Source organism: Amyelois transitella, chromosome 2 (genome assembly GCF_032362555.1).
Source record: "Amyelois transitella isolate CPQ chromosome 2, ilAmyTran1.1, whole genome shotgun sequence".
In the NCBI taxonomy this organism is placed as follows: domain Eukaryota; kingdom Metazoa; phylum Arthropoda; class Insecta; order Lepidoptera; family Pyralidae; genus Amyelois; species Amyelois transitella.
In genome coordinates this window covers 879578-899313 of record NC_083505.1, presented here as the reverse complement: position 1 = coordinate 899313, position 19736 = coordinate 879578, and the positions used below count along the sequence as shown (strand labels likewise).

General features: G+C 35.5%; 1 protein-coding gene across 1 annotated transcript in view; it reads right to left on the bottom strand.

Annotated features, from left to right (window-relative positions):
• Positions 1 to 19736, bottom strand: part of LOC106136854 (laminin subunit alpha lam-3) — a 148665-nt gene that overhangs the window by 34153 nt on the left and 94776 nt on the right. The window contains exon 20 of the mRNA XM_013337515.2: positions 2021 to 2127. Within this exon, the coding sequence (XP_013192969.2) occupies positions 2021 to 2127 (107 nt within the window). The remainder of the gene's footprint in view (positions 1 to 2020; positions 2128 to 19736) is intronic.

Genomic DNA, 19736 nt, shown 5'->3' with positions numbered 1-19736 from the left:
ATGTAAAAATATCAATTTTGCATCAAACAAAGCGGTTAGCGTAGTAAAAGACATTTTTTTACGAAATCGCGATTTTAACTGCAGTGAGATCCCGGACTAGCTGTACGGAGGTACATGTGCTACAGACATCGTTCCCCTGTCACATTCACCTGCCATTGTCCGGATATGATAGCAGACTTGATTGATACAGTTATCTCTGCATTTATTATGAGATTCGTATTCTGAGGAGCCCCTTTGGCAAACTGGCTGTTTTTAAAAACGCAGATTAAAAACGTTTGCTACATTTTTAATCTGCGTTTTTTAATTTTCTAATATTCGTTCAAACATAATCTCTGCCTCTCTCGATGTAGGTTATAATCGATTGTATTTAATAGTCACAATTTAAAAGCTTGGTTTCCACTAAATATCTACAACTACTAGATACATAATTGCATGCGATAATTGCATGCAAATGTCTTTAAATAGATACTACGATATATTTTGTCTGTACATTTAGTATTTTTGACTCAAATGGATAGAGGGACACTTAGAATGAATAATAGAAAGCAATTTTTTTTATTATTTTCTTTCTGTGTGTCTGTCTGTCTGTATTCAGATACAGACACACAGACAGACAAATAATTAAGCATGATCATACAGTCAGCTGTATGATCACGCTTATCTCCAAAAGTACTAAACCGATTTAGTTACAACCGTCACCAATTGAAGATTCAACTCGAAATTTACGCTGACGAAGTCGCGGGCAACAGCTAGTTAAAAATAATACCAAATTTCGTAAGTTGCTATCTGTACATACATGATGTGATTAAAACTGATAGGTCGTTTACATCTCCCCTTCTCACAATTTCATTGTTTACGATTATCTTTATAGCGCGTTTGACGTGATTGGTACTTGTTCAGTAATCTTTATAAATAGGCTCAATATCCATGATCCCCATTTGATTGCTCATGAATTTAATATTTTATAGGATTGTATTGATGGTTTTAAAGTGAAATAGACGTATAATCTTGGTGTTAGACATCTGAATGAGGCAGGAATGGCTATGAGAGTTGATGTAAGCTGGAGTGATGGAATGGATTTGGAGTTTGATATGATGTTATTGGCAGGGAATGAAGTAAACATAAATGAACTGGAATTTTCGGTTTAAGCTGTGTATTTTTTTTAGTGAATAAGATTTTGTGGTTTATTCTTACTTAACTTATAGTGAAGTCATTAGTCCGATCAATTTAGTATCTAGTATTTATATAGAAAGATTAAGAAAAATAGAGGAAAAAGTGATATGACCGAAAAACTTGCCTAAAAAAATAAACTAGCTTAATGCTTAATTCGTAAATATACTGGGATCGTTGAATTAGATATAGTTACTGCCTAATGGGAAACAATCGGTATCTCTGATTGGCCTGGGGTCTTGAATGTTGATCTATATTAGTATCACTACATAGTATAAAACAAAGTCGCTATTTTAGTCTGTTTGTCTGTATGCTTAAATCTTTTAAATTACGCAACGGATTTTGATGCGGTTTTTTGTAACAGGCAGAGTGATTCAAGAGGAAGGTTTTTATGTATAATAACATTTATAATTTTGCACCCGTGCGAAGCCGGGGCGGGTCGCTAGTTTATTATAAAATATAGTAAGTATCGTTGAGTTAGTATTTCGTAACACAAGTCTCGAACTTACTTCGAGGCAAACTCAAGCTGTGTAATTCGTCCCGTATATATATATATATATATATATATTTATTTATATTATATTTATATTACCTCACATTCATCGTCGCAAAGTGAGAGAAAGGAGAGTGTGGAGGGAAAGGTCGGAGTGGGAAGACCTAGACGAACGTATCTTGATCAAATTAAGGACGTCCTGGTAAAGGGTCAGGTCAAAAGTACCCGAAACCGCCGAGCTTGCGGAAAGCTGCATTTGGAAATATGCAGAGATCGTGGCAAGTGGAAAGAGGTGGTCTCTGCCTACCCCTCCGGGAAAGAGGCGTGATTTTATGTATGTATGTATGTGTGTATTACCTCACAAGTGTCGCAGGCGCGCCCGACAACGTGCGGCCGACAGCGACACTGGCCGGAGCGGATGTCGCAAGCGTTGCCTTCAGCGCCCAGGCGCGAGCAGTTGCAACCTGGAACAATAGAATAAATAAATATACACGGGACAAATTACACTGATTGAGTTAGCCTCGAAGTAAGTTCGAAACTTGTGTTACGAGATACTAACTCAACGATACTATATTTTATAATAAATACTTGTATAGATAAACATCCAAGACCCAGGCCAATCAGAAAAAGTTCTTTTCTCATCATGCCCTGACCGGGATTCGAACCCGGGACCTCCGGTGTCACAGACAAGCGTACTACCGCTGAGCCACAGAGGCCGTTAATAATACTATAGAATAGAATAGTATATTTCCAAACTAGGATACAAGGTATCACTTATTGACGAAGCAGTTTAAATTCAAGTTATTTATTCGTCGCATAGTCTAAGATCTGCCAACACTGCAGTTGTTTAGATAATTTGTATGCGACGTCAAATGCGCGCGGGCGGAGTCGCAAGTTAAAGCTAGTTTACAGTTTTTCTAAATTATTGAATAACTTAACGGGTGGAGTGCCGTGTGGTTCCCGGAACCAATAAAAAAAAGAGTAGGTCTCATTCCCATGGATGTCGTATAAGGCGACTAAGGGTAGGTATGCTTATAAACTTGAGATTCTTCTTTTAGGCGATGGGCTATCTACTCGTATCTGTCACTATTTAAATCTCGATTCCATTATTAAACCAAACAGCTGAACGTGGCCAGTCTTAAAAAACTGTTGGCTCTGTCTACCCCGCATGGGACATAGACATGATTATATGTATGTAAGCATGTTAAAGAACTTGTCATTACTTACCTAAAATCAAACAGAAAAAAAAACATTCATTTAATTAATTAATATTAATATTTGCATATTAATTAAATGAATTTTTTTTTTCTATTTTGCTGCTTTTTTATACTACGCATGCTTTTATTTTACTGCACCAAATAGTATTTATAACGGTGTTGAAAAATTAACTTGCTCATCAAGTTATAAAAATCAAATTTATTTTAGTAACGTTATACACTTTTCCAATTAGACGTGAATTGTAAAGTAACTTGAAACACGTTATCTTTTCATTAGATTGCATCAAATTAGTACTGATCGTCTATAAAACGTTGATATGAATGATGCGCAGCTTTTGAAAATGCGTCAAAAATTGGAAATATGATATTGAATACGTTATTAAAATGTGTATTTTAATCAAATTCAATATATATTTTCTCTAATAGGTACTGTTGTTTCTAGTTCTAGCACAGATATATGGATATGGAATAACTACCTATTGCTTGCGACTTTGTTCGCCATTGTTCTATAAATTTTAACTAAGTGTATTATTTTAAATTGTTAATCAATTTTCGCATTTACTAATCATATAATCACGTCTCCCTTGCAGAGTAGACAGAGCCAGCAGTCTTGAAAGACAAACAGGCCATGTTCAGCTGTTAGGCTTAATGTTAGAATTGAGATTCAAATAGTGACAGGTTACTAGCCTATCGCCTAAAAGAAAATAATAATATTAGAAGACGTGACTATAATGCGTGTGTTATATTGGTTTAAGTGCCTTGTGGTTCCCGGGACCAGTACAAAAAAGAATAGGACCACTCCATCTCTTTCCCATGGATGTCGTAGGTATAAGGCGACTAAGGATTACAATTACAAACTTGAGATTCATTTTTAAGGCGATCGGCTAGCAACCTGTCACTATTTGAATCTTAATTCTATCATTAAGCCAAATAGCTGAATGTGGCATGTAAGTCTTTTCAACAGTGTTTGCTCTGTCTACCCCACAAGGGATATAGACTGACCATATCTATGTATATATTGGTTCAATTAGTTCCGTGATATGCTGGAAAATGGACCGTTCAATATCCACTCTCTCATTATTAACGTGACTATGGAATTTGGTAGCTTTAAAAGCTGTAAGTTGCCACATATACTGTTAATAAACCTTTTGTTTTACGAGTATTATATAGTCAAATTATATGAAAGCTTAAGTGCTCAGCCTACAAATTGTCGACTGATACTGTGATAAACAACATCGATTCACAAAATTTAGCCACTCAGCCATAATATAGTCGTAAACGTCGACTACTTCATAAATTTACATATAAATGTATCCGAGAGCACCTTCCTATACATACACATATTTTACGACTAAAGTAGTTGTGAAATGTTTGCGCTAGTCCATTTTATATACTTACCTACACGAAAAAGGAGTGTTATGTTTCAGAAAATATCATTTTTTTTAACAACTAAGCGTTCTTAAATTACTTATCTTTCTTGCCGTAAGAGGCGAGCATAGAACAAAAGTAGGTTTAGCTTCAAACAACTTCAACTATTCACTGAATCTCACAATTGAAGGATGAGAGCACAACTTACATATAGTCACGTCTATATCCCTTGCGGGGTAGTCGGAGCCAACAGTCTTGAACAGACTAGAAGGCCACGTTCAGCGGTATAGCTCTATTATGAGGTTTTTAGCCCATCGCCTACAATTTTATAAGCATATCCCTTAGTCGCCTTTGACGACATCCATGGTAGAGATATGGAGTGCTTCTATTCTAAAGTGAACACCGCACAAAGGCATAAAAGTGCGCAAAATTAAGATGTTTGTTATAATCTAGGCACTTTTGAAAATTGGAAATTTAATGATTTGATTTTATTACTATTACTCGTACTTTTTTCGGAGTCAACCCTAATCTCAATTTTATGATACTCGTGCCAAAGCCGGGTTGATAGCAAAAGCTTATCTGAATCTAAAAGCTTATGTAGAACAAGCAATTCCGAGATAAATCGCGCAAGGAAATTATGCGAGAGCTTATGATCACCGTTAAGTTGAAAAGCTTTTGCGAACACAACCAATAAATTTATGATTAGCAAAGCTTGGTGATAAATCGAGATCGTTTGATCATTGCGCTTATTTCTACATACATAAAATAAAGAAGCCGTGTGGTTCCCGGCACCAGTACAAAAAAAAAATAGGACCACTCCATCTCTTTCCCATGGATGTCGTAAAAGGCGACTAAGGGATAGGCTTATAAACTTGGGATTCTTTTTTAGGCGATGGGCTAGCAACCTGTCACTATTTGAATCTCAGTTCTACCATTAAGCCAAATAGCTGAACGTGGCCATTCAGTCTTTTCGAGACTGTTGGCTCTGTCTACCCCGCAAGGGACATAGACGTGACCATATGTACTTATATATGTATGTATAAAATAAAGCCACTTTCCCGAAGGGATAGGCAGAGAGTAATTCGACTCCGCTTTCACTGATTACTATAATATATGTATATACCTGACGGGGTTTTAGCTCAGTATCTGAATTTATGACCACAATACCATTAATAATACAATAATGGGGTTCAAAAGGCTGTACAGGGGATTTGAGTAACAACAGTAAATTGAAATTGGAGATTATCTTATTTTATGATGAGTAAGTACAAATATTATTGACTTGTAGCTTTGTTGATGACGGCGTTAAATCCTTATTACTATTATGCATACATACCTACATATAATCACGTCTGTATCCCTAGCGGGATAGACTGAGCCTACAGTCTTGAAAAATCGAATAGGCCACGTTTAGCTGCATGGCTTAATGATACAATTGAGATTCAAATAGTGTAAGATTGCTAGCCCATCGCCTGAAAGAAGAATCCAAAAATTATAAGCCTAAGCCTTTCACGAAATCCATGGGAAAGAGATGGAGTGATCCTTTTTTTTTTCTTCTTATTTTGCCGAGAAACACACTTATTTGCTTTGACATATTTATTCCTTAAAATGAAATAAATAGGTCAAATTATAAACACTGATCAAAGAAACAACATAAAAACGTTATCGTTTGTAGCAATGCGCGGGCGCAGGCGCGGCAAAACATCATACAAATGAGAAATCGTGTTGTATTGAATGGGGCATGTATTATCGGCCACGTGTCTAACTAGGCCACAACTTGTCAGCACGACCATTCAATGGAGTGTGTAAAAACTATATTAGTAAACAATAGCAATAAATCATATTTTTTTTATTTATACATACTCGTACGTAGACGAGATATAGACATAATTATATGTATATGTACGTACCTATACTATACGGGCTAGCAACCTATCACTATTTAAATCTCAATTCTATCATTAAGCCGAACAGCTGAACGTGGCCTATGAGTCTTTTCAAGACTGTTGGCTCTGTATATCCCTCAAGGGATACAGACGTGATAATACGTTTGCATGTGTATGTATGTATTGTATCATGTTAATTCTTTGTGCAATAAAGAGTCAACGAACAAACTTCTGCAAAAATACTTAATAAGCTGCTTATATCTCAATATTTCCTACTTCCACGCAGGAAATGGACAATAAAAGCAGTGAGGGCAAAGCCCTACGGCAGTAAACAATGGATTGTTACGCATATTTGTTTGGTGTAGACATAACAATGCAGTTTAGTAAAAAAAAAAAGCCGTGTGGTTCCCGGCACCAGTACATAAAAGAATAGGACCACTCCATCTCTTTCCTATGGTTGTCGTAAAAGGCGACTAAGGGATAGACTTACAAACTTGGGATTCTTTTTATTAGGCGATGGGCTAGCAACCTGTCACTATTTGAATCTTAATTCTTTCATTAAGCCAAATAGCTGAGCGTGGCCTATCAGTCTTTTCAAGACTGTTGGCTCTGTCTACCTCACAAGGGATATAGACGTGACCATATGTAAATATGTTTAGCAAACAAAAAAAGAAACGGCCAGTTGATTTCAATTTTGCTGAAGTCTGTGTTATAGGTTAAGTTATAAAATTTATAAGACTTCGTCGTCTTATAAGACTTATCACAACAGTAAATACATACATACGTACATTTAGTCATGTTCATATTCTTTGCGGGGTAGACAGAGCCAACAGTCTTCAAAAGACTGAAAGGCCACATTTAGCTGTATGGCTTTATGATTTGTGGGCTAATTTACTGGCCGGAGAAATTCCCACGGGAAATGGGAATAAACAAGATTTGCGACGGGCAATTGGTATAATCTATCCTGTAAATATATGTATAAGCGTGATACACACTATCAACATGAACATAGTCCTAAATTATTGAAACCTTCTAACTTTACATTGGATTTCACACAATTCTAAAGCTGAATACCGACCGGTTGATAATTTAATAACCATAAATTGTAATCCAAACGAGGGCCTATTCTTGGTAAAATAGAGCGCTTGGTTAGTACCAGGGTTTTACATCTTTAGTTTTCAACTAGAGGCCGCCCGCGACTTTATTCGCGTGGAATCAATCTCGCGGAACTCCGGGATTAAAAGCAGCCTGTTTTGTTCTGGGTTGCGGTTCTTTTCGAATTTTCTATCATTCATTTCAAGAACACTTTTATATATTATAAAATCTTATATAATTAATTAGAAACGATTAAGGTAGGGAACCTTAGCCAGCCGATGCGCTGGGATCGACAACTTATAATTGTTCCGCAGTGATCATTTAAGAGGCCATTATGTCAAGCTTGGGCCACATATCGTTGTAAAAATACACATATCGGATACTAAACCTAGTAAGTAAACTTTCCATCGTTTTAATTTTGGTCTTTCAGATCACAGCCCTACCTAAACTCAATGTCTGTGCCCAGTAGTGTTCTTGTTTACAAGTGTTACAAACGATCATACACATTTAGCTCGCGATACGCGGAAAATACACACTTAGGTACTACTGTTACCGACGTGGGTAATTGGAATTGAAATTACAATTCTAAATGTCAACTAGTGAGTGCTACTAATAAACTGTTTTTCATATTGTAACTAGACGTTTTTATGTCGTGAGAATTCAATGAAAGAAAATGTTTTGAATACTCCTGAATTTATACCTATACCTCTATTTTATTTGCGTATATGAAAGTCTTTTGAGGTTATTTATTTCTAATAAAGAATAAGAGAAATCTTTTCTTTTTTAAGTAATTTTAGTATGGAGTAATTACTTAGGCTAGCTTGTCAACAAACAGGCTAAATGTACTAACGAGTAAGTATAATTATCATTTGACTAAATATAGAAATGTACGTACCTACAAACGCAACTATGAACCTCGGAGAATTTATTCAATGTTATTGCTATGAACTCACATGGACAAATTAAATTTATATTGTTTTTAATTAAGCCTGGTTTAAATATTTTTATAAATGTTCTATTTAGTCTTAGTGGCCAGTATCAAATTATAAAGCGAAGAGGTTGAATTTTTTTTTTTTTTTTTTTACTTTTTTAATAGGACAAAGACTATTGATACCGGACGGGATTTTTGACATTTGTTCTTCATTTTTATCTTATTTACCATGCTGCTGCCGTTCGTAACAGCCAATCAGCGGGAATTTTTTTTTTTTAAATGTTAGCGCCCGTAATGGCGCAATTCCCGAATAATTAACGATGTGTTAACTTGATCGATTGGAGTCGATTACTCAGGTGCGAGCGGCAACTGGTAATTTGATGCGATTTTTAAACAATGCCCTAATTGCTGTGGAGGCTATCAGTGATTGATCGAAGGCTGTTGGTGAAGAAATTTCCCATGGTTCGAATGTTTATATAAATTAAAGAAACTTGAAATAAAGGCCAAAAAGTGTGAATAGATTCTGATAAAAATAAGATGAGAAGAAATAGACAAACTAACAAATATTTGTTTAATGTTGTCATGGACTCCAAACTAAGGATCTTGAAACCTTAATTTGATCAGAGAAAAGCGAAAAATGTCGAAAGAAGGTCACTTGAATCTGATGGCGATGCCTGAAGGGCATTTTGCTTACATACATTTATACAGTCAAGTATATATGCATTGCGGGGTAGACTGAGCAAACAGTCTTGAAAAGACTAAGAGGCCACGTTCAGCTATTTGGCTTGATGATAGAATTAAGATTTAAATAGTGACAGGTTGCTAGCCCATCGGCTGAAAGAAGAATCACAAGTTTTCAAGCCTACCCTTTAGTCGCCTTTTACGCCATTTTTCTGCAAAATGCCATTGGTGTTGGGGACCACTCAGGCATTTTGCAATAATAAAAGTCTAAAAGAGGTACCTATCAAATAAAAAATACAATTTAGGAAAGTTCAGATGAGGAAAAAACAGGTTAATACGAAACGTTAACCACTTTATATCACTTTTGCCGCCATAAAAAAGCCGTAACTAGTGAATCGGCCGTCAAAAAGACCGCAGCTCCAAAAATGTGGCGTCGAAAATGCCAGGAATCGCTAATGTTAATGATATTAAAAGGTCTATGTTTAAGAGCATAACATGTACATGGAAGTATACATATAGAAAGAAAAAAAAAACGAAAATATTTGTGAGGGGTAAAACGAAAATAAGTATTATAAATGCGAAAGTTTGTGAGGATGTCAGTATGGATGTTTGTTACTCTTTCACGCAAAAACTACTGAACCGATTACGACGAAATTTGGTATATGTAGCTGAAGACCCAGAGTAATATATAGGCTACTTTTATCCCGGAGTCCCCGCGGGAATGATTCGACTCTAGTTATTCTTAATTCTAAAGAGATTTCTATTGAACTAAGTCGTATATTTGTAGATACTTACAAAAATTTTTGTATAATGTGTTTTTAATTTTTGTAAAAATAAACAAATAACTGAATATATCACTTTTTAATTTATAAAATATCTCGTATATGCTCATATGTTAGTACATATGAATAGTAAGAAAATACTAAGTGATTCCTACGTGAAAGATTTATGATATAAATATATTTTTTAATAAAGACTTATTGAATAGTAGTAGTATCTAGATTGTTTTAGTTACCATACATACATACATATGGTCACGTCTATATCCCTGGTGGGGTAGACAGAGCCAACAGTCTTGAAAAGACTGATAGGCCACGTTCAGCTGTTTGGCCTAATTATACAATTGTGATTCAAATAGTGTCCCTATTTGAATCACAATTGTATCATTAAGCCAAACAGCTGAACGTGGCCTATCAGTCTTTTCGTTGCTAGCCCACCGCCTAAAAAAGAATCCCTTTTACGACATCCATGGGAAAGAGATGGAGTGGTTCTATTTTTTTTGGATTGGTGCCGGGAACCGCACGGCACAGTAACAGCATAGTGAGCAATTGTGTATAAAATTAGCTAAAAGGAAATTTATTTTCAACGGTAAAAAAAAATTATACTTAATATAAAAAATTGTTTCTAAGTTTCTTTCATATTGTTATCTGCGTGTACGCAGATGTAGTGGTGCTTCGTAAATATATCTGTCTTAGAATTGCTCCATTCAGGTCAAATGTCGTATGATGAATGGATATTTGTGTCAGTATGAGCAATCATTATTTTTATTGCCCTAAATAGTAGATAAATATGTATGTAAATATTTGAACATAATTTCATTGATAAATCTGATAAGAGTCCCTTCAACAAAAAAGGTTTGGTAATAAACATTCAATAAGTTAATGGTTAAGGTCATACATACACATAGTCACGACTATATCCCTTGCCGGCTAGACAGATCCAACAGTCTGAAAATAGTGATAGGCAACATTCAGCTAAATAGCTGTCACTATTTGTATATCAATGGCAGAAATACATACATACGTAAGGTTTATAAAGAAATCGTTCTTACTATACTTCAATTAAACAAATGAAACACATTCCTTTTGCCCCGTAGAAAGCAACTCAGACCGAGCGGTGTCAGGCTAGACTAATTAGCGGACTACGCCTAAGTCATGCCTAGAATGTTTGTGCGAGATCTCCTGACCTCTAGGCCTCTAGAAGAAAGTTCTAATCTAGACTATTAAATTCTAATACTCAAGGCACTGGACTTGTTAATGTCCTCATGCAGATGTTATACGGATTTTCACCATATTTTACAATTTACTACAATTTTATTATTAACCAAAACCGCCGAGCTTGCATGAAGAGAGTTATGAATGTGGATGAAGCGAAGGAAGTATGCAGAGATCGTGGCAAGTGGAAAGTGGTAGTCTCTGCCCACCCCTCCAGGAAAGAGGCGTGATTTTATGTATGAATGTATGTAACATTTACCCATGATCCACTCAAAAACTACTGGGCCTATTTTGATGGGATATTTGGCACAGAGACATTGAAAATTTTTAAAGAGTAACTGAAGTATATTTTTTTTCTGCAAATTGCCACTGGAGCGGTGCCACGCGCAAAGTCTTACAAAATAATATGACACAATCACACGCAACGCAAGTGAATCAAAATAAAATAAGAAAAGTTTTATTTTTTAGTTTGTCAATAAAATAAATGAAAAACTACTAAATCGATTTTTAATCAAATTTATCATTTTAGAGACGAATTGGACATAGGTATATCTTTAGAAGAAACATAGATGAGAAAATATACCTAATATTTTTATTGCCGTCCCGTTGTATTTTAGTGCCGCGTGGAAAGAATAATACCACTCTTTCCCATAGATGTCGTAAAAGGCGACTAAGGCATAGGCATAATCCGTGAAAAAGGCGTGATTTTATGTAGGTAATGTATGTATGTATAATATCCTTAACTATATAACGATATACTCCGACACTATCACTGTAACTACTGCACTACGAATAAGTAGTCTCCGTTAGTACCAGAGGCAGTTCCCGATAAACGCGGGCAAAACGTTGGTGCGATTACGGACGGACAGACAGACAGATATAGTCGTTGTGTGGAGTGAATGAGTGCCGATGTACATGCGGAAAGGATAAAATAAGGACTACACGTCTATATCCCTTGCGGGGTAGACAGAGCCCGCAAGTTTTGAAAACACTCATAGGCGACGTTAAGCTGTTTGGATTTATGATAGAATTGAGATTCATATAGTGACAGGTTGCTAGTGAAATTGGAGTTTTCTTGTATCTACCGGCCACTTTAATCACAAATAAATATATACGGGACAAATTACACAGATTGAGTTAGCTTCGAAGTAAGTTTAACTTGTGTTACGAGATACTAACTCAACGATACTATATTTTTTAATAAAAACTTAACAGATAAACATCCAAGACCCAGGCCAATCAGAGAAAGTTCGTTTCTCATCATGCCCTGGCCGGGATTCGAACCCGGTGAAACAGACAGGCGCACTACCGCTGCGCCACAGAGGCCGTCAAATTGCTCCCCTTAGGTTGAAAATTCCATATAAATAAAGTATTATTACAATTCGTTTACAACCCTATATTTGTATAGAGGGCAGATTAAATCCCCACATTGGATGTATGATGATTGTTGCATGGAGCCCATACAAGCACTCTAATAGCCCTTATTCCATGCAAAATGTTGTCGGTTCAAATCGCCCCGCACATTATTTACTGTATTTGCACAGTAAAGTGGACGATAGGGTGACCAAAATTTGTTGAGACATTTCGGAAAAAAATTCAATCGACTTACTAGCGAATTGCACACTTTTATGCCGTGTGGTTCCCGGCACCGATACAAAAAAGAATAGGACCACTCCAATTCTTTCCCATGGATGTCGTAAAAGGCGACTAAGGGATAGACTTACAAGTCTATCCCTTAGTCGCCTTTTAAAGAATCTTTAAAGAAGCCTTTAAAGAATCCCAAGTTTGTAAACTTGGGATTCTTTTTAGGCGATGGGCTAGCAAACTGTCACTATTTGAATCTCAATTCCATCATTAAGCCATACAGCTGAACGTGGCCTTTCAGTCTTTTCACGACTGTTGCCTCTGTCTTTCCCCGTGATTGCATGTAAATTAAAGATAAATTTATTTGGAATAAATATACCTTCAAATACTGTGTCATGGAAACCCTACCAAGGAATGCAGGAGTCGTGACCAGCTCCTAGTGCCCGCCCATAGAATTCAGATTAATGTGAGACTTTAGAAGTGGTAAGTACTGGTTAATGTGTCGACGCATCTGATGGAACCACCATTTATCATCATAACGATTTCATATTAATTACATTTTAATTACATACATATATACATACATTTGGTCACGTCTATATCCCTTGCGGGGTAGACAGAGCCAACAGTCTTAAAAAGACTAAATGGCCAATTCTATCAATTCTATCATTAAGCTAAATTCAGCTATTTAGCTTAATGATAGAATTGAGATTCAAATAGTGAGAGGTTGCTAACCCATCGCCTTAAAAAGAACCTTAGTCGACTTTTACGACATCCATGGGAAAGAGATGGAGTGCTCCTATTCTTTTTCGTATTGGTGCCGGGAACCACACGGCACATTTTAATTCTTAGTTTAATTTAACAGCATTAAAACTGCGTCAAATTTTGGATATCCTGGGAAAAGGTCAGGTCACCTAAAATGCCCTAAATCGACGTGCTTTCACAAATCATCTACCATCAAATCAGATGAATTGAAAGAAATATGTATTGATTGTACTAGATTGATTTTTGTATTGAGTTGTATTGATTGTTGTATTGAGTTGTATTGATTGTTGTATACACAGCGCAAAGAAGTAACCTCTGCCTACTATTCCGAGACGGAGGCGTGATTTTACGTTTACGTGGGTAACTAAGAAGACAACATATAAGTAATTCATATATTTACAAATACGACATGGCATTCCTTTTGTCTCTAACTAGCTGTGCCCGCGACTTCGTCCGCGTGGAATAGTTATATTGGGCATCATTGAAGCCCTCAAGGATGATTAATTTACACCGTTTTTTCACATATTCCATTATTTCTTTGCGCCTATAGTTGCAGCGTGATGTTATACAGCCTAAACCATTCCTCGATAAATCGTCTATTCAACACAAAATAATTTTTAAATTCGAACTAGTATTTCCTGAGATTAGCGCGTTCAAACAAACAAACAAACTCTTCAGCTTTATAATATTAGTATAGATTATTCCTAAGTCTACGGGCACGCAATATGACACCTATACAATGTATAACGCCAATAAGTTTACAAATCAAGTACTTTCCTATTGGAATTTACAGAACGATAGTCACAAGCCGATTATAAAATTATTAATTGCTTATTGTTTGGTGTTTGAGCGTTTTGTGGAATTTATGTGAGCAAGTTATTATAAAGAATATAAGGTAGGAAGAAGAAATAATTATAAGGAAGGAAATAATAAGGAATTTATTGTCTAAGGTTGTAGTTGTAACTTTTATGTAGGGCTAAATATATACTTATATTATAAAGCTGAAGAGTTTGTTTGTTTGTTTGTTTGTTTGAACGCACTAATCTCAGGAAGTACTGGTTTGAATTGAAAAAATCTTTTTGCGTCGAATAGACCATTTATCAAGGAAGGCTTTAGTTAGACTATATAACATCACGCTGCAACTTTAAGGAGCGAAGAAATAATGGAAAATGTGAAATAAAAAACGGGGAAAATTATTCATCCTGGAGGGCTTCAATGATGCCCAAAATAACTATTCCACGCGGACGTAGTAGCGGGAACAGCTAGTTAACTAATAAAATGAAAGAGTTCTTTAATGCGTACGTACGTATTATAAGCAAAAAAGTAATCACTAAAAACTTAACGCTTATTAATCCGAACCATAGTGTCTCAGTAAAAAAAAGGGTTTGCAAAAAATTCACACTTCAAATACTTATCTACTTACCCGAAGGCGTTAGCATAAGTCTCACTAATTAAGGTGATGATGTCAGGGCATGATGAGAAAAGAACTTTTCTGATTGGCCTGGGTCTTGGATGTTTATCTATATATGTAGGTATTATTTTATAAATTATAGTATCGTAGAGTTAGTATCTCGTAACACAAGTCTTGAACTTACTTCGAGGCTGTGCAAGCAAACTGTCAATATTTGAATCTCGATTCTTTCTTTAAGCCATAGAGTTGAACGTGGCCTTTTGAAAAAAATAAGCCCACATTGAGCATTCTACGACCAATATTTTAGGAGATATTAATTTTTCAATTTGATTCCGCCCGCGGTATGACAAATTCATACTTTTTTTAGTTACCACAAACAAATTTGGGTCAGATTTAAAAAAAACATGATAGGTAACATCGTATGGAACCCTCTTCACGCGAGTTCAACTCGCACTTGTCCCCTTTTTTTTTTAAAATTCGCGCTTCGGAAGCGGTAGTATATGTATTTATTTTATTTGGAAAACTAACAGTGTTGTGTTAACTAACATAGTTAATACTGGCATCATAGCTGAAACACAATTAGCAAGTTTTTTACATATTGGTATTTAAATGCTTATACTTAACTTATATTGACGAGATGAAGCGATAAGTACCTTGTAAATGCTCCTCTTTTGAAAATTTTTATTTCATAGTTCTTTCATCATTCTTCACTTGATAGTATCAATTTTATACATAAACTCAGATAATTATACTCTACCTGCCATTCACGAGGCTGTCAGGATGTGGGCGCAGGCGCACCCACGCAAGTTCATAGCCTCGTACAATATTCCTGTGATGTAGTATATATAGGGACCGGTTGGTTCATTCATAAAGACGAGATAAGTTTAGTTATAGTTCGTTAATGTTAATCGAAACGTGTAATGTTATCGAAATAGTATAAATCTATATACATACATACATAAATATAATCTCGTTTTTACTCCTTGCGGGGTAGACAGAGCCAACAGTCTTGAAAAGACTGATAGGCCACGTTTAGCTATTTGGCTTTAAGATAGAATTGAGATTCAAATAGTGACAGGTTGCTAGCCCATCGCCTTGAAGAAGAATCCCAAGTTTATAAGCCTACCCCTTAGTCGCCTTTTACGATATCCATGGGAGAGAGATGGAGTGGTTCTATTCTTTTCTCAATTGGTGCCGGGAACTACACAGGTGCAATTAAAGGCTTATAAACATCTTGAGTGTATATTTAAAAATCTAATGATTGTAAAACTTGCTGTTGGTTATCCAAATATATAAAATAAATAAATTCCTTTGTTCATAGCGATTCAAAACAGTGAGAAATAGTAATGGTATCAATAGTTGCATCAATAGTTTATCGCGCCATCGCGTCACGACGCGGGCTAAGCTGTTATAGCTGTTACTTTTCACAGGCCTGGTATTGATATCAGTACCTAGTATCAATACTTGGTATCAGTTACATAGGCAGTTTTCGACACTTGACATAGGGCAAGGATAAATGTTTCTGCTGCCTTTGTAATTTTTATAGCAATTAAGTATTTGGTTTACCTGTAATGTGGTCAAATATGTATTTTTGTTTTTATGTATGTAAAAAGATATGCGCTACCATGATTATTGTTAAAAAAATCATGCCTAAAGATGAAAATGCCATTAAAGTTTATGAGATGCAATATGGACCTGACTAGATATTATGATCTTTCTTCTTTTAATTAATTTGTATTACAAATACCTATGTGGATTAATTAAATTTACCTGACTGAACTGAACTTATTTTTGACAATACTTCTTCAACATGAAAACATATTTATCCGATTACGTCATTATTGTCCATGATCGATTTATCGAGCTGTGCGAAACTAATCGATTACATAACTCTATTACGCGATTAACTAGATAAAGTATATGAGATTACACCTTATGTTTGAACTTTTGTTATACCATATGTTTGCTGCAACAGTATTATTGGGGATGAAAGATATATTACATTATCTTCTTTTTAAGTACTAAGAAATGTATGCGTAATTTCCCTAAAGTTCCAATCCTAATTTCCGGAGAAATCATATCCACTTCGGATCATAGTTATGGCGGTTAATAAAAGGGCTCCTTAAGCTTTATATATACTCCATTGTTACCACCGAGAACCACACCGCGACTAAAATTTACTCAATCTTCCTCCTCTTTAGTCCCGGTCGCATCCTCACCTCTCTGGAGAGAAGCCGGGGTATGCCTTTGACCATGAATCCTAGATCGGGCGAGTCAGGTTTTTACACGAAGCGACTTCCATCTGAACGCAACCTTTGCAGGTAAACTTAACCCGTATTGGATCCATGGTTACACATCCAGTTGCCTAAATATGTATGTTTCCTCACGACGTTATCCCCCACCATAATCGTAACAATTTACTCAATATGGCAAACTATTTCAATGTAGAAAACTCATGGGAATTATCTTTAAAACCTACTCCCAATCCGACAGCGGCAATTTGCTTTTTATCCATGCTTCATTACCATTATTCAGAATCACATACCAACGGTTCAAGTACATCGGTAGACGCACTGACGCATGTAAAAATAAAAATAACCAAGACCGCTGGCATCAATCATTCTGGAGAAACTGATTCGAATGTGAACGCTACTGATTATTCAAGATCAAATGCATTGCTAATATCTCGAAATGATGTGGACTATATATTTGATGTGTATTCCGAAATGGAAAATGGAAAAGACTCTTATCATCTTCCTAGCGTTAGTCCTGGTTACATCCTCATATTTCTGAAGAGAAACCCGGGGTGCGTCATTTGGCCAGAATCCTGGATGTCGTTAGTCAGAGATTTACATAAGGTGAACGTTTACTGGTAAACCTTTAATTGAGATATAAGAATAAATTAAAAGTACCTACTAAGAAATGGGGCATCAAGATTTCCCAAATATGGAACCAATCGAAAATATTTCTAACACGTAATGTCTTATGATTATCAGCTAGTTTTAAAATAAACACTGAAAATGCAAGAGGGAATACACCGAGAGAGATATCTGTCTCTAAATAGTAATCTTTGCAACGATACTCACTGTCTTACATGTTGTTTACATGTATTTATATTATATACCTTTTTTATAGCTACAAATTTACCAGATTTCCAAGAAGAATTGGCTACATCAAGACATGATTTAGGTATCACTCTGTCTCGTATTGATATAATATTCTGTGGTATTACATACACGTGATTAAGTAAGTCATCTATTTCATTCCCAGTATTGCCTTTTTCAAATAAATTTCCCAGCATAACTCTCCATTTATTTACTGCAAGAAAATTTATAACTTGTTTTAATATGAGCTAATCTGTTAAGAGCTTAAGCTGCAGCAGTTTGCTTAGTGCCATGTGCAAGTTTTGAAATATTTGTTGATGTCTTAGCAAGGAAATGTGTTACAATAACAAAATTTAGAAGCTTTTTTACAAGCTTGTTTTATTATAAAAAATTCGCCTTGTGGCGTTCCTAAGTTCTTTTGATTTTAATTTTACGCACAAACATATTGTTTAGTTTCTTTTTTTTGCTTACTATAATTAAATATGGAGATTATTTTAAGAAATGAGAATTATAGGAATCTAAATATTAAAATGGTATGCAGCTGTTGATGATAAAAATGAAGTCCAAAATAGCCCGATCCTTTTACAAAACAATATTTATAAATTGAATTAATAATAAAATCATAATGAATCCGCAATACCATAAACTAAATTCTTCCGCTAAATCAATTACCATAAAAAGATCCCGATTTGGAGTTAACAGCTTAAAAGTCGGGGTCATAAATATTGCAGATAACATCTAAACTACACTAATACAAGTGTTTACCAAAACCCGACAACCGATCATTATGGACGCTTTTAAGCTTAATAGTGATAATTCAGGAACTGTATATGTAACCATTATCGATCCAATACAGGTTAGGTTTACCCGCAAATATCGCGGAGGAGTCGTGTGGTTTCCGGCACCAATACTAAAAAGAACAGTACCACTCCATCTCTTTCCCATGGATGTCGTAAAAGTCGACAAAGGGATGGGCTCTAGCTTCTTCTTTTAGGCGATGGGCTAGCAACCTGTCACTATTTGAATCTCAATTCTATCATTGAACCAAACAGCTTAACGTGTCCTATGGTTTAAGTGGATAAACATGTAATTATATGAACACATGTACTCTTATCTGCTTATAAAATTAATGTGAAAATGAAACGACTTAAACAAAAACATGAATTACTCAAAAAGTGTACGATGAAAGGCCACCCAGAAATGATCGCGTACACTACGTGTTGGTAAAGTCAACAGACTGGATAAATTGACCTGGTTAATTATTTTTAACATCGTTTGCACGTGTATCGAGTGAGCACACTGTAGTTTTGGTCGTATACCATAATAAGTTGGCATTAAAATCGTAATCTGAATCTTATTAGGGGAAATAATAATGGATATTGCTCTTTTTAAGGTGATAAGATACATGTAAAGAGTAGGTTATTGAATTTTTGCTTTTCCATATTGACAATATTTTATTTTTTTGTAGAAATTAGTTAATTTGTTAAAATTTTTAGGAATTTTTTCTACTTGATTCGATGTTAAAAAAATCAAAACACTAATAGTCGAAAGTTAGTAATAAATCGATGATAAAGTTATTTATTACTGATCTGATCATCTAACATATACAATACATATAGTCACGTCTTTATCCCTTGCGGGGTAGATAGAGCCAACAATCATGAAAAGACTGAATGGCCACGTTCAGCTACTTTGCTTGATGATAGAATTAAGATTCAAATAGTAACAGGTTGCTAGCCCACCGCTTAAAAGAATCCCAAGTTTAAAACCCTATCCCTTAGTCGCCTCTTACGACATCCACAGAAAAAAGATGGAGGGGCCCTATTCTTATTTCCTACGCTTTTATTTTTAATAGAGCCGGCACCACACGGATTCATCATCTCATATAAATACTATAAATGCCAAAGTGTGTGAGTATGTAGAGATCGTGGCAAGTGGAAAGAGGTAGTCTCTGCCTACCTCTCCGGGAAAGAGGCGTGATGTTATGTATGTATGTGTGTGAGTATGTATGTATGGATGTTTGTTACTCTTTCACGC